A 15,069-nucleotide genomic window follows, 5' to 3' on the forward strand; every position below is an offset into this window, starting at 1 on the left:
TCATTTTAACAGATGAATATTATGGGTGGAGAATCTTGCTCCTTATCAGTAAGCATTGAAGGGTAAAACAGTAATTTAATATTAATAATTAGCTAAGGGAGTTTATGCAGAATTAAATTAAAATTTTAGACAATCTTTGGTTCACGTGGGGAGTGGCCTTTGTTCATTATACCTTTTGGTTCTTGAAATGTAAACCCTCTCCCCTATCTTACATTTTCTGAAAAGGGTAAGAGTTTACACAACACTTAATATGCTAAAAATACTTAAACCAATCAGAACATTTCTTTCCTGGCTCCTTATCAAACTTAACTTTGACTTGACTTCGCTTTTAGTTTTTGCCAAGGCAGAAGCATAGTTTTAGGGACTTATATGTTTACTGAATAGATTCAGATTCCCAGAGATAATGGAGAACCTTTTGAAGTTCCTGAACTAAGGGAAGACAGAGTTATGCTTTCAGAGATTATTCTCGCAGCAGTGCAGATGGCTAAACTAGAAAACTATGTGGGAATATGATAGAATAACAGTTAGGGACCATGCAGTTTAGTACTACACTTCAGTTTAAACTGAAAAAGTGACTGAACATGGATAGCAGCTGTGGGAAAGAGATGGAGTGTGTTATGGTGGTAGACTCTCTTCCTTGGGAGGTGAGAAATGTGAAAAACATTTTGAAGCCTTTCTCCTGAAAAAACTTAATTTCCACTAATATTTAATGAGCATCTACTATATAATCTGCACCATCCTTAGCCCTGAAAGCAAAGTAGTAAACAAGACAGAGTGGTGTTTGTCCCAGTAGAGCTTATAGTTTGTAGGGGAACATGGAAAGAAACAGAAAAGGAAAATATGTCTGAGGAGTGTTATGATGGAGGCTCTCTATGAGGAGCTTTGAGAACATAAAGAACGACAGCTGACATTTATTGACTGTTTAGCATGAGCCAGGCAGTGCTCTGAGCATTTTGCTTATGCTAGCTCATTTAATTATCACAACGACCCAAATGAGAGAGATGTTATTACTACCAACCCTGTTTTAGCAGTGATGAACCTAGGCACAGACAGTTTAAGTCACCTGCCCAAAGTGTTATAATTAGAGCACATGGAGATGGGATTCATACATGTGCCTTCTCACTCCATAGCCCACACTGTTTAGTATGATAATGAGAAGAGATGGATGACCTCAGTTACTGAAATGTTTAAGGACCCAGCAGGACTTTCAGGTAGAAATTTACAGTAAATGTTTAAAGTAAACACTTTACAAGGAAAACAGTAAACTAAAAACTGATTTAGAGACACCCCAGGAGACAACAACTCAAGGCAATTACTGCCATTTTTTTTTATACACTTAATATTATGAAATAAAGAAGCCTTAAGGAAGAAACCGTATGGCAAAATCTCCCTTTAGGATTTGGGAAGAAGAGGAAAGAAAACAACACAGTAGATTTCCCTTAAAAGATGAAGATGATAAGGATATGGAGCTTCTTTTCTAATTTGCATTGGGGGATGTGTATTCCCTTGAGTGAGTTGAAAACTTTTGTAAACACTGACCCCTAAGGAACTACAGACAGATCATAATCCAGGGCGTAAACACAATCCTCTTATTTCCCTTCAACATGCATAATTTTTTCCCTGGGGTAGAGCCTGAGCCAGTTCTAACCTGTTTATAATCAAGTGCCTTACAACCGTAAACTCACATTAAATCATCTGCTTTTTATAGCGTGGAAATGATGATAATAATAATAATGATTTTTTCCCTGTTGATTGAGCACGCTCAATATTAAATCAGAAAATATCATCTGTAGCTCAAAAAGATTTTTTAGGGCACTTCATAAATTAATCCAGGGCAGCATCCTATTAGAATCAACAGAACAAAGCCTCAGATCTTGAAATTTCCTTTCTAAGACCACCAGAATAAAAAGAAAATTGATAAAGAAACACAAACGTTTTCTGCTCTAAGGAGGTGAGATCCTGAACTGCTTCCATATTAACATCCTTCTTGTTTTGCAAGAAAGTGCTGGGATCTACAATTTGCCCTTTCTTTCCCATTTTGTGAAGTCTAACAGTGGCCGGAAGAATCTAACGGAAGGGAGACCAGGGAATGTTCAGACATCAGGGCTGCAGTAGATCCAGTCACTAAGTTTCCTCTCCCAGGAGAGAACTCTCATCTTTCTACATTTATGACTTTTACTCTGACAGGGGGCAGTTACAGAAGCTCTCCTAGACTCTGGTTCCTTAGTTTTGAATTAGAAACAATTGTTCATGGTTCCCATTCTGCCAACATCTTATTTGCATCTGAAGACAACACCATGATCCTAAGGCCTCTGCCTCCAATTTTACTGGAGAGAAGAGAGCTCAGGTGAGAGAAGAAATAATGAGAAGAGAGAGAGACGATTTAGTCCTGGCCATCTTTCTTCTCCTTTATTCCTTGGTTTTTCCAGCTGTCGTGTTACATAAGGCAACACTGACATTCTGTGTGTAGACAAAGTTGGAGGTAATCTTTGCTATTTTTAGTTTACAAAGACTAATAATGGAGGTCAGTGTTACTCTGTATCTTGGTAGTAGTAAAGGCCAATTATATGGGCACAGGTTGGGTTAGTCTCAGACATTTTCAGCATATACTCCACTCTTATGGGAGGAGATATTGTAGGAAAATCTGGATTGTTGTCTAATGTGACACCTTTCCCTTGTCCCCACAGACAATCCTACAGAAATGGCTACTGGAAATGGTTCTTTTGTGACTGGATTCATTCTGATGGGATTAACAGACCAACCAGGTCTCCAACTCCCTTTGTTCATTCTGTTTCTAGCAATGTATATGGTTACTGTGTTGGCAAACTTGGGCTTGATAACTCTGATTGGCCTGTTTTCTCACCTTCACACCCCCATGTACTTTTTCCTCTTTAACTTGTCCTTCGTAGACCTCTGTTATTCTTCTGTGTTTACTCCAAAAATGCTAATGAACTTCATATCAAAGAAGAATATTATCTCCCACAAGGAGTGCATGACCCAACTCTACTTTTTCCTTTTTTTTGTTATATCTGAATGTTATGTGTTGACATCAATGGCCTATGATCGCTATGTAGCCATCTGTAATCCACTTTTGTATAACATTGCCATGTCCCCTAAAGTGTGTTTCAACCTTATTTTTGGTTCACACTTGATGGCCTTTTCTTGTGCTATGGCTCACACTGGATGCATGCTGAGACTGACCTTCTGCGATGTCAACACCATCAACGATTACCTTTGTGACATTGTCCCTCTGCTCCAGCTCTCCTGCACCAGCACCTATGTCAATGAGCTGGTGGTTTTTATTGTGGTAGGCATCAACATTGTTTTTCCCAGCCTTACCATCTTTATCTCTTATGGTTTCATTCTCTCTAGCATCCTTCGCATCAATTCTACTGAGGGAAGGTCCAAAGCCTTCAGTACCTGCAGTTCCCACATAATTGCTGTTTCTCTGTTCTTTGGATCAGGTGCATTCGTGTATCTCAAACCATCTTCTTCAGGATCAATGGGTGAGGGAAAAATCTCTTCTGTGTTTTACACCAATGTGGTTCCCATGGTGAACCCCTTAATCTACACCTTTAGAAACAAAGATGTTAAACTTGCCCTGAGGAAAACCCTGAGTAGGAAAAGGTTTTGATCAGAAACAGTATCTCTCTGAGTAGGTAGTTAGAGGACAGGGAGGCTCTGCATATTTAATTTCAGTATTTTTGTTAGTATTATTCTTATCCTATTTCTTTCTTACCTTGGTGAGTGGTATTTGTCTTTTTTTCAAAGATTTATTTTCACTTGTTCTTACTCAACATTTGCATAATTTCTTCTAATTCTCACTTTTTCTCTTAAGAATAATATTAAGGAAGGAATTTATTATCACTGTATTTTTCACTGTAAATTTGAACTTTCCTTTTTTTTTTTCTCTTGGAAAAATATTAAGGGTTCTGTGAATGATCCAATAAAGCAATTTTAGTGTGACATTATACCATTGCAGTAGAGATCTCTTATTAGGTGCTTGTAATATTCCATTGGATGCATTAATGAGTTAATCTTTCTACTCCTGTCTTTCCATCCTCAACTGGGCAGGACCATATGTCTGTCATAAGTCACTATTTTACAGAGACACAATGTTCCATGAACTCTATCAAGTATAACTCACTTTGTAGGTGTAAACGTTATGCACCAATCTTATGGCAAAGAATTTGGTTATTTAACTTCCTACACCCAAACTGATATATAATTGATCATATATCCAGAATTATCAAATGGATGGGAGGCTTAAATTCAGAGGCATTAATGATTTACTTGAAGTCACAAAGGTTCTTAATGAAAAAGCTAAGAGTAAAGTATTAGCCTACTGATTTAAAGTCTGCTTTTTCTAGTATACTTTGTTTCTATTCATTTTATATTTTTTATAATTTTTATTGTGCTTTAAGTGAAAGTTTACAAATCAAGTCACTCTTTCACACAAAAACCCGTATACACCTTGCTACACACTCCCAATTACTCTCCCCATAATGAAACAGCCCGCTCTGTCCCTTCACTCTCTCTTTTCATGTCCATTTTGCCAGCTTCTAACCCCCTCCACCCTCTCATCTCCCCTCCAGGCAGGAGATGCTAACATAGTCTCAAGTGTCCACCTGATCCAAGAAGCTCACTCCTCACCACCATCCCACTCCATGGATAGTCCAGTCCAATCCATGTCTGAAGAGTTGGCTTTGGGAATGCTTCCTATCCTGGGCCAGCAGAAGGTCTGCGGGCCATGACCACCAGGGTCCTTCCAGTCACAGTCAGACCATTAAGTCTGGTCTTATGAGAATTTGGGGTCTGCACCAAACTGCTCTCCTGCTCCCTCAGGGGTTCTCTGCTGTGTTCCCTGTCAGGGCAGTCATTGGTTATAGCCAGGCACCATCTAGTTCTTCTGGTCTCAGGATGATGTAGTCTCTGGTTCATGTGGCTCTTTCTGTCTCTTGGGCTCGTAATCGCCTTGTGTCCTTGGTGTTCTTCTTTCTTCTTTGATCCAGGTGCGTTAAGACCAATCGGTGCATCTTAGATGGCTGCTTGCTAGTGTTTACGACCCCAGATGCCACTCTTCAAAGTGGGATGCAGAATGTTTTCTTAATAGATTTTATTATGCCAATTGACTTAGATGTCCCCTGAAACCATGGTCCCCAGACCACTGCCCTTGCTACGCTGGTCTTCGAAGCATTCAGTTCATTCAGGAAACTTCTTTGCTTTTGGTTTAGTCCAATTGTGCTGACCTCCCCTGTATTGTGTGCTCTCTTTCCCTTCACCTAAAGTAGTTCTTATCTAATATCTAATTAGTGAATGGCCTTCTCCCACCTTCCTCCCTCCACCCTCTCCTAACCACAAAAGAATGCTTTCTTCTCAGTTTAAACTATTTCTCAAGTTCTGATAATAGTGGTCTTATACAATATTTGTCCTTTTGCAACTAATTTCACTCAGCATAATGCCTTCCAGGTTCCTCCATATTATGAAATGTTTCACAGATTCCTCACTGTTCTTTATCGATGCATAGTATTCCATTGTGTGAATATACCATAATTTATTTATCCGTTCATCCATTGATGGGCACCTTGGTTGCTTCCAGGTTTTTGCTATTGTAAACAGTGCTGCAATAAACACAGGTGTGCATATATCTGTTTGTGTAAAGGCTCTTATATCTCTAGGATATATTCCAAGGAGTGCGAGTGCTGGATCCTTTTTTTGTTGTTGTTTTTTAACTTTTATTGAGCTTCAAGTGAATGTTTACAAATCAAGTCAGACTGTCACATATAAGTTTATATACACCTTACTCCGTACTCACACTTGCTCTCCCCCTAATGAGTCAGCCCTTCCAGTCTCTCCTTTCGTGACAATTTTACCAGCTTCCAACTCTCTCTATCCTCCCATCCTCCCTCCAGACAGGAGATGCCAACACAGTCTCAAGTGTCCACCTGATATAAATAGCTCACTCTTCATCAGCATCTCTCTCCTACCTACTGTCCAGTCCCTTTCATGTCTGATGAGTTGTCTTCGGGAATGGTTCCTGTCCTGTGCCAACAGAAGGTTTGGGGACCATGACCGCCGGGATTCCTCTAGTCTCAGTCAGACCATTAAGTCTGGTCTTTTTATGAGAATTTGGGGTCTGCATCCCACTGATCTCCTCCTCCCTCAGGGGTTCTCTGTTGCGCTCCCTGTCAGGGCAGTCATCGGTTGTGGCCGGGCACCAACTAGTTCTTCTGGTCTCAGGATGATGTAGGTCATGTGGTTCATGTGGCCCTTTCTGTCTCTTGGGCTCTTAGTTATCCTGTGATCTTGGTGTTCTTCATTCTCCTTTGCTCCAGGTGGGTTGAGACCAATTGATGCATCTTAGTTGGCTGCCTGTTAGCATTTAAGACCCCAGATGCCACATTTCAAAGTGGGATGTAGAATGTTTTCATAATAGAATTATTTTGTCAATTGACTTAGAAGTTCTCTTAAACCATGGTCCCCAAACCCCTGCCCTTGCTCCACCGACATTTGAAGCATTCAATTTATCCCAGAAACTTCTTTGCTTTTGGTCCAGTCCAGTTGAGCTGACCTTCCATGTATTGAGTATTGTCCTTCCCTTCACCTAAAGCAGTTATTATCTACTAATTAATCAGTAAAAAGCCCTCTCCCACCCTCCCCCCTCCCCCCCCTCGTAACCACAAAAGTGTGTGTCCTTCTCAGTTTATACTATTTCTCATGATCTTATTTTTTTTTTATAATAGTGGTCTTATACAATATTTGTCCTTTTGCCTCTGACTCATTTCGCTCAGCATAATGCCTTCCAGGTTCCTCCACATTATGAAATGTTCACAGATTCATCACTGTTCTTTATCGATGCGTAGTATTCCACTGTGTGAATATAACACAATTTATTTAACCATTCATCCATTGTTGGACACCTTGGTTGCTTCCAGCTTTTTGCTATTGTAAACAGAGCTGCAATAAACATGGGTGTGCATATATCTGTTTGTGTGAAGGCTCTTGTTTCTCTAGGGTATATTCCTAGGAGTGGGATTTCTGGGTTGTATGATAGTTCTATTTCTAACTGTTTAAGATAACGCCAGATAGATTTCCAAAGTGGTTGTACCATTTTACATTCCCACCAGCAGTGTATAAGAGTTCCAATCTCTCCGCAGCCTCTCCAACATTTATTATTTTGTGTTTTTTGGATTAATGCCAGCCTTGCTGGAGTGAGATGGAATCTCATCGTAGTTTTAATTTGCATTTTTCTAATGGCTAATGATCGAGAGCATTTTCTCATGTATCTGTTAGCTGCGTGAATATCTTCTTTAGTGAAGTGTGTGTTCATATCCTTTGCCCACTTCTTGATTGGGTTGTTTGTCTTTTTGTGGTTGAGTTTTGACAGAATCATATAATTTTTAGAGATCAGGCGCGCTGGTCTGAGATGTCATAGCTGAAAATTCTTTCCCAATCTGTAGGTGGTCTTTTTACTCTTTTGGTGAAGTCTTTAGATGAGCATAGGTGTTTGATTTTCAGGAGCTCCCAGTTATCTGGTTTGTCTTCGTCATTTTTGGTAATGTTTTGTATTCTGTTTATGCCTTGTATTAGGGTTCCTAAGGTTGTCCCTATTTTTTCTTCCTTGATCTTTATCATTTTAGTCTTTATGTTTACGTTTTTGATCCACTTGGAGTTAGTTTTTGTGCATGGTGTGAGGTATGGGTCCTCTTTCATTTTTTTGCAAATGGATATCCAGTTATGCCAGCACCATTTGTTAAAAAGACTATCTTTCCCCCGTTAACTGACACTGGGCCTTTGTCAAATATCAGCTGCTCATATGTGGATGGATTTATATCTGGGTTCTCAATTCTGTTCCATTGGTCTATGTGTCTGTTGTTGTACCAGTACCAGGCTGTTTTGACTACTGTGGCTGTATAATAGGTTCTGAAATCAGGTAGAGTGAGGACTCCCACTTTCTTCTTCTTTTTCAGTAATGCTTTGCTTATCCGAGGCTTCTTTCCCTTCCATATGAAGTTGGTGATTTGTTTCTCTATTAAAAAATGACATTGGAATTTGGATCGGAAGTGCATTGTATGTATAGACGGCTTTTGGTAGAATAAACATTTTTACTATGTTAAGTCTTCCTATCCAGGAGCAAGGTATTTTTTTCCACTTAAGTATGTCCTTTTTAATTTCTTGTAGTAATACTTTGTAGTTTTCTTTGTATAGATCTTTTACATCTTTGGTAAGATTTATTCCTAAGTATTTTATCTTCTTGGGGGCTACTGTGAATGGTATTGATTTGGTTATTTCCTCTTCGATGTTCTTTTTGTTGATGTAGAGGAATCCAAGTGATTTTTGTACGTTTATCTTATAACCTGAGACTCTGCCAAACTCTTCTTTTAGTTTCAGTAGTTTTCTGGAGGATTCCGTAGGGTTTTCTGTGTATAAGATCATGTCATCTGCAAATAGAGATAATTTTACTTCCTCCTTGCCAATTTGGATGCCCTTTATTTCTTTGTCTAGCCTAATTGCTCTGGCTAGGACTTCTAGCACAATGTTGAATAAGAGCAGTGATAAAGGGCATCCTTGTCTGGTTCCCGTTCTCAAGGGAAATGCTTTCAGGCTCTCTCCATTTAGAGTGATGTTGGCTGTTGGCTTTGTATAGATGCCCTTTATTATTTTGAGGAATTTTCCTTCAATTCCTCTTTTGGTAAGAGTTTTTATCATAAATGGGTGTTGGACTTTGTCAAATGCCTTTTCTTCATCAATTGATAAGATCATGTGGTTTTAGTCTTTTGTTTATTTATGTGGTGGATTACATTAATGGTTTTTCTAATATTAAACCAGTATAAATCTCACTTGATCGTGGTGAATTATTTTTTTGATATGTTGTTGAATTCTATTGGCTAGAATTTTGTTGAGGATTTTTGCATCTATGTTCGTGAGGGATATAGGTCTGTAATTTTCTTTTTTTGTGATGTCTTTACCTGGTTTTGGTATCAGGGAGGTGGTGGTTTCATAGAATAAGTCAGGTAGTATTCCATCATTTTCTATGCTTTGAAATACCTTTAGTAGTAGTGGTATTAACTCTTCACTGAAAGTTTGGTAGAACTCTGCAGTATAGCCATCCGGGCCAGGGCTTTTTTTTGTTGGGAGTTTTTTGGTTACCGTTTCAATCTCTTTTTTTGTTATGGGTCTATTTAGTTGCTCTACTTCTGATTGTGTTAGTTTAGGTAGGTAGTGTTTTTCTAGGAATTCATCCATTTCTTCTAGGTTTGCAAATTTGTTAGAGTACAATTTTTCGTAATAATCTGATATGATTCTTTTAATTTCAGTTGGGTCTGTTGTGATGTGGCCCTTCTCGTATCCTATTCGGGTTGTTTCCTTTCCCATATTTCTTTAGTCAGCCTGGCCAATGGTTTATCAGTTGTGTTAATTTTTTCAAAGAACCAGCTTTTGGCTTTGTCAATTCTTTCGATTGTTTTTCTGTTCTCTAATTTTTATTATTTGTTTTCTTCTGGTGCCTGATGGATTCTTTTGTTGCTCACTTTCTATTTGTTCAAGTTGTAGGGACAGTTCTCTGATTTTGGCTCTTTCTTCTTTTTGTATGTGTGCATTTATCGATATAAATTGGCCTCTGAGGTCTGCTTTTGCTGTGTCCCAGAGGTTTTGATAGGAAGTGTTTTCATTCTCGTTGCATTCTATGAATTTCCTTGTTCCCTCCTTAATGTTTTGTATAACCCAGTCTTTTTTCAGGAGGGTATTGTTCAGTTTCCAAGTATTTGATTTCTTTTCCCTAATTTTTCTGTTATTGATTTCCACTTTTATGGCCTTGTGGTCTGAGAAGATGCTTTGTAATATTTCGATGTTTTGGATTCTGCAAAGGTTTGTTTTATGACCTAATATGTGGTCTATTCTAGAGAATGTTCCATGTGCGCTAGAAAAAAAAGTACACTTTGCAGCAGTTGGGTGGAGAGTTCTGTAGAAGTCAATGAGGTCAAGTTGGTTGATTGTTGTAATTAGGTCTTCCGTGTCTCTTTTGAGCTTCTTACTGGATGTGCTGTCCTTCTGCGAAAGTGGTGTGTTGAAGTCTCCTACTATAATTGTGGAGGTGTCCATCTCACTTTTCGGTTCTGTTAAAATTTGATTTATGTATCTTGCAGCCCTGTCATTGGGTGCATAAATATTTAATATTTTTATATCTTCCTGATCAATTGTCCCTTTTATCATTATGTAGTGTCCTTCTTTATCCTTTGTGGTGGATTTAAGTTTAAAGTCTATTTTGTCAGAAATTAATATTGCTACTCCTCTTCTTTTTTGCTTATTGTTTACTTATTTTTTTCCATCCTTTGAATTTTAGTTTGTTTGTGTCTCTAAGTCTAAGGTGTGTCTCTAGTAGGCAGCATATAGACGGATCGTGTTTTTTTATCCAGTCTGAGACTCTCTGTCTCTTTATTGGTGCATTTAGTCCATTTACATTCAGCGTAATTATAGATAAGTGTTTAGTGTTGTCATTTTGATGCCTTTTTACTTGTGTTGTCGACAATTTCATTTTTCCAGTCACTTTTTTGTGCTGTGACGTTTTTCTTTGTAAATTGTGTGATCCTCATTTTCATAGTATTTGACTTTATGTTTGCTGAGTCGTTACGTTTTTCTTGGTTTTTATTTTGAGTTATGGAGTTGTTATACCTCTTTGTGGTTACCTTAATATTTACCCCTATTTTTCTAAGTAAAAACCTAACTTGTGTTGTCCTATATCGCCTTGTGTCTCTCTCCATATGGCAGTTCTATGCCACCTGTATTTAGTCCCTCTTTTTGATTTTTGTTATCTTTTACGTATTGACTTCAATGATTCCCTGTTTTTAACATTTTTTTTAAATTAATCTTAATTTGTTTTTGTGATTTCCCTGTTTGAGTTGATATCAGGATGTTCTGTTCTGTGACCTTGTGTTGTGCTGGTATCTGATATTATTGGTTTTCTGACCAAATAATTTCCTTTAGTATTTCTTATAGCTTTGGTTTGGTTTTTGCAAATTCTCTAAGCTTGTGTTTATCTGTAAATATCTTAATTTCACCTTCATATTTCAGAGAGAGTTTTGCTGGATATATGATCTTGGCTGGCAGTTTTTCTCCTTCAGTGCTCTGTATATGTCATCCCATTGCCTTCTTGCCTGCGTGGTTTCTGCTGGGTAGTCTGAACTTAACTCTTATTGATTCTCCCTTGAAGGAGACCTTTGTTTTATCCCTGGCTGCTTTTAAAATTTTCTCTTTATCTTTGGTTTTGGCAAGTTTGATGATAATATGTCTTGGTGTTTTTCTTTTTGGATCAGTCTTATATGGGGTTTGATGAGCATCTTGGATAGATATCCTTTCGTCTTTCATGATGTCAGGGAAGTTTTCTGTCAGCAGATCTTCAATTATTCTCTCTGTGTTTTCTGTCTTCCCTTCCTGTTCTGGGACTCCAATCACCTGCAAGTTATCCTTCTTGATAAAGTCCCACATGATTCTTAGGGTTTCTTCATATTTTTTAATTCTTTTATCTGATTTTTTTTCAGCTATGTTGGTGTTAATTCCCTGGACCTCCAGATGTCCCACTCTGCATTCTAATTGCTCGAGTCTGCTCCTCTGACTTCCTATTGTGTTGTCTAATTCTGTAATTTTATTGTTAATCTTTTGGATTTCTGCATGCTCTCTATGGATTCTTGCAACTTTTTAATTTTTCCGCTATGTTCTTGAATAATCTTTGTGAGTTCTTCAACTGTTTTATCAGTGTGTTCCTTGGCTTTTTCTGCAGTTTTCCTTATTTCATTTCTGATGTCATCCCTGATGTCTTGAAGCATTCTGTAAATTAGTTTTTTATATTCTGTATCTGATAATTCCAGATTGTATCTTCATTTGGGAAAGATTTTGATTCTTTTGGTTGGGGGGTTGTAGAAGCTGTCATGGTCTGCTTCTTTATGTGGTTTGATATCGACTGCTGTCTCCGAGCCATCACTAAGATATTGTAGTGATTTATTCTATATTTGCTCACTGAGTCTTGTGTTGTTTTGTTTTCTTTCAGTATACGTGGATGGGCTACTAGATTGTGCTGTCTTGATTGTTGTAGCCCTTGACTTACTTATGAGCTATTACCAGCTGGTTTGGGCTGTTGCCAGATGTATATGCCTGAGTCAATTCACTATTCTTGCGTAGAATCTGATTTTGGGTCATCAGGTGTGTGCTGCACCCTAACACCTGTCCACCTTGAGAAGTAGTGGTGATAGTTGTGTGAACCAGATTCTAGTAGCAGCTGGGGTTCACACTCCAGTGGGGGCAGGATGCTGACAGGCTTCCCCCAAGTGTCAGTGAGGTAGGTGTGTCTCTATTCCTAAAGCACCTTGGTGGGAGGGTTCTGCAGCTGTACCTTAGGCCCCCAATGCAAGTACCTCTACAGATTGGTACGTGTCACCCTCCTTAGACCCCTAAGGCAGGAGGCTAGGTGGTCTGGGGGGTGCTTCAGCCCTCAGTTCCCTGTTGTGGGTCAGTTAGGGCTCTGTTGAATATGCAGAGATATCAGACCTGGGAAACTTGTCTTTCCAGTAAATCTGCTAAAAAAAAAATGCAGTCAGATCCCTATCAGAAATGCCTTTGCATTATAATAGCCACCTTGTTCCCTGTAGGGATGATAGCCGGAGATATGGATCACATATGCTTGGCTGGAGCTGATTCTGTGTTTTGAGTCCAATTAGGGAAGGATTTTTGGTCCCTGGGTTTTTTGTGGTTGCTTCTGTCAGGCCGGAAGAATGGGTTAGGAAAAGACCAAAAAAAAAAAAGGGAAAAGAAAAGCCGCGGAGCCATTCTCCCTCTGGCTCAGGAAATTCTAATGTTAATGAAGCCACCTGGGAAGGGGAGGGGAGAGTTCAGAAAAACGGGTGAGAGTAGCACCCTGGAATATAGACAAAGTTACTTATCTTGCTTGGGATGACTATTTTATCTGAGATTCCTGAGGGGCGTGTCACCTGTGTGTGCTGGCTGGGTAGAAATTGCCCCCGAGTGTCTGGCCCGTAGAAGCCGAGGTCCGTTCCTCCGCTGCCAGTCCAAATCCAGGCGCCAAGGTTCCCTGGCTGGGACGCTGCACTCCCAGCTCCAAAACCAGTCGCTGCCTCCCGGGGACTTCTCCTCCCGCCAGCCGCGTCACCGCGCCGCCCGAGCAGACCAGCTGGGCCCCCTCCCGGGGTCAGTTCAAGGGGGTAGGTCTGCTCCCCGTTTTTTGTGCCATCACAGGATATTGTGTTCTCCTTTGCTCCCAGTCCTAAGTCCGGCGCCAAGGTTACCTGACTGGGACGCTGGCTCCAGGCTCTGAAAACAGTCGCTGCCTCCCTGTAAGTTGTTCATTCTCCGTCTCTGTCACTCAGGTCAACTCTTTAAATCTGTGTTTGTTGGTCAGGGTTTGTAGATTGTCATGTTTGTGATCGATTCACTTGTTTTTCCGAGTCTTTGTTGCAAGGGGGATCCGAGGTAGCGTCTACCTAGTCAGCCATCTTGGCCCCCCTCTACTTCTAGCTTTTTAAGGAAACGCCAAATCGATTTCCAAAGTGGTTGTACCATTTGACATTCCCACCAGCAGTGTATAAGTGTTCCAATCTCTCCACAGCCTCTCCAACATTTATTAGTTTGTGTTCTTGGATTAATGTGAGCCTTGTTGGAGTGAGATGAAATCTCATTGTAGTTTTGATCTTCATTTCCCTAATAGCTAATGATCATGAACTAATCCTCATATATCTGTTAGCTACCCAAATGTCTTCTTTAGTGAAGTGTCTATTCATATCTTTTGCCCATTTTTTAATTGGGTTATTTGTCTTTTTGCAGTGGAGTTTTTGCAGTATCATGTAGATTTTAGAGATCAGGTGCTGATCAGAAATGTCATAGCTAAAAACTTTTTCCCAGCCTGTAGGTAGTCTTTTTACTCTTTTGGTGAAATCTTTGGATGAGCATAGGTGTTCGATTTTTAGGAGCTCCCACTTATCTAGTTTTTCTTCTACATTGTTTATAATGTTTTGTATACTGTTTATGCCATGTATTAGGGCTCCTAACATTATCCCTGTTTTTCCTTCCATGATCTTTATCATTTTAGATTTTGTATTTAGGTCTTTGATCCATTTTGAGTTAGTTTTTGTGCATGGAGTGAGGTATGCGTCTTGTTTCATTTTTTTGCAGATGGGTATCCATTTATGTCAGCACCATTTGTTAAAAAGACTGTCTTTTCCCCCATTTAACTGTTTTGTGGCCTTCCTTAAATATCAACTGCTTATATGTGGAAGGATTTATGTCTGGATTCTCAATTCTGTTCCATTGGTCCATGTATCTGTGGTTGTACCAGTACCAGGCTGTTTTAGCTACAGTGGCAGTATAATAGGTTCTAAAATCAGATAAAGTAAGGCCTCCCACTTTGTTCTTCTTTTTCAGTAATGCCTTATTTATATCCAGGGCCTCTTTCCCTTCCATATGAAATTGGTGATTTGTTTCTCCATCTCATTAAAGAATGTCTTTGGGATTTGGATTTGAGTTGCATTCAATGTATAGATCGCTTTTGGTAGGATAGACATTTTTATAATGTTAAGTCTTCCTATCCATGAGCAAGGTATGTTCTTCCACTTATGTAAGTCTCCTTTGGTTTCTTGCAGAAGTGTACTGTAGTTTTCTTTGTATAAGTCTTACATCTCTGGTAAGATTTATTCCTAAGTATTTTATCTTCTTGGGGGCTACTGTAAATGACATTGATTTGGTGATTTCCTCCTCGATGTTCTTTTTGTTGGTGTAGAGGAATCCAACTGATTTTTGTATGTTTATCTTGTATCCCGATTCTCTGCTGAACTCTTCTATTAGTTTCAGTAGTTTTCTGGAGGATTCCCTAGGGTTTTCTGTGTATAAGATCGTGTCATCTGCAAATAGAGATACTTCTACTTCTTTCTCGCCAATCTGGATGCCCTTCATTTCTTTATCTAGCCTAATTGCTCTGGCTAGGACTTCCAGCACAATGTTGAATAAGAGTAGTGATAAAGGGCATCCTTGTCTCCTTCCCGGTCTCAATGGGAATGTTTTCAGGCT

General features: G+C 39.3%; 1 protein-coding gene across 1 annotated transcript; it reads left to right on the plus strand.

Annotated features, from left to right (window-relative positions):
* The first annotated feature begins 2,313 nt into the window (after positions 1-2,313).
* Positions 2,314-3,634, plus strand: LOC100657494 (olfactory receptor 8B8-like). Its single transcript, XM_064268346.1, has one exon. It carries the CDS (start codon positions 2,702-2,704, stop codon positions 3,632-3,634), a length of 933 nt encoding a protein of 310 aa, XP_064124416.1. The 5' UTR covers positions 2,314-2,701.
* The last annotated feature ends 11,435 nt before the right edge of the window (positions 3,635-15,069 follow it).

This window comes from Loxodonta africana, chromosome 15, assembly GCF_030014295.1.
Source record: "Loxodonta africana isolate mLoxAfr1 chromosome 15, mLoxAfr1.hap2, whole genome shotgun sequence".
NCBI classification, from domain to species: domain Eukaryota; kingdom Metazoa; phylum Chordata; class Mammalia; order Proboscidea; family Elephantidae; genus Loxodonta; species Loxodonta africana.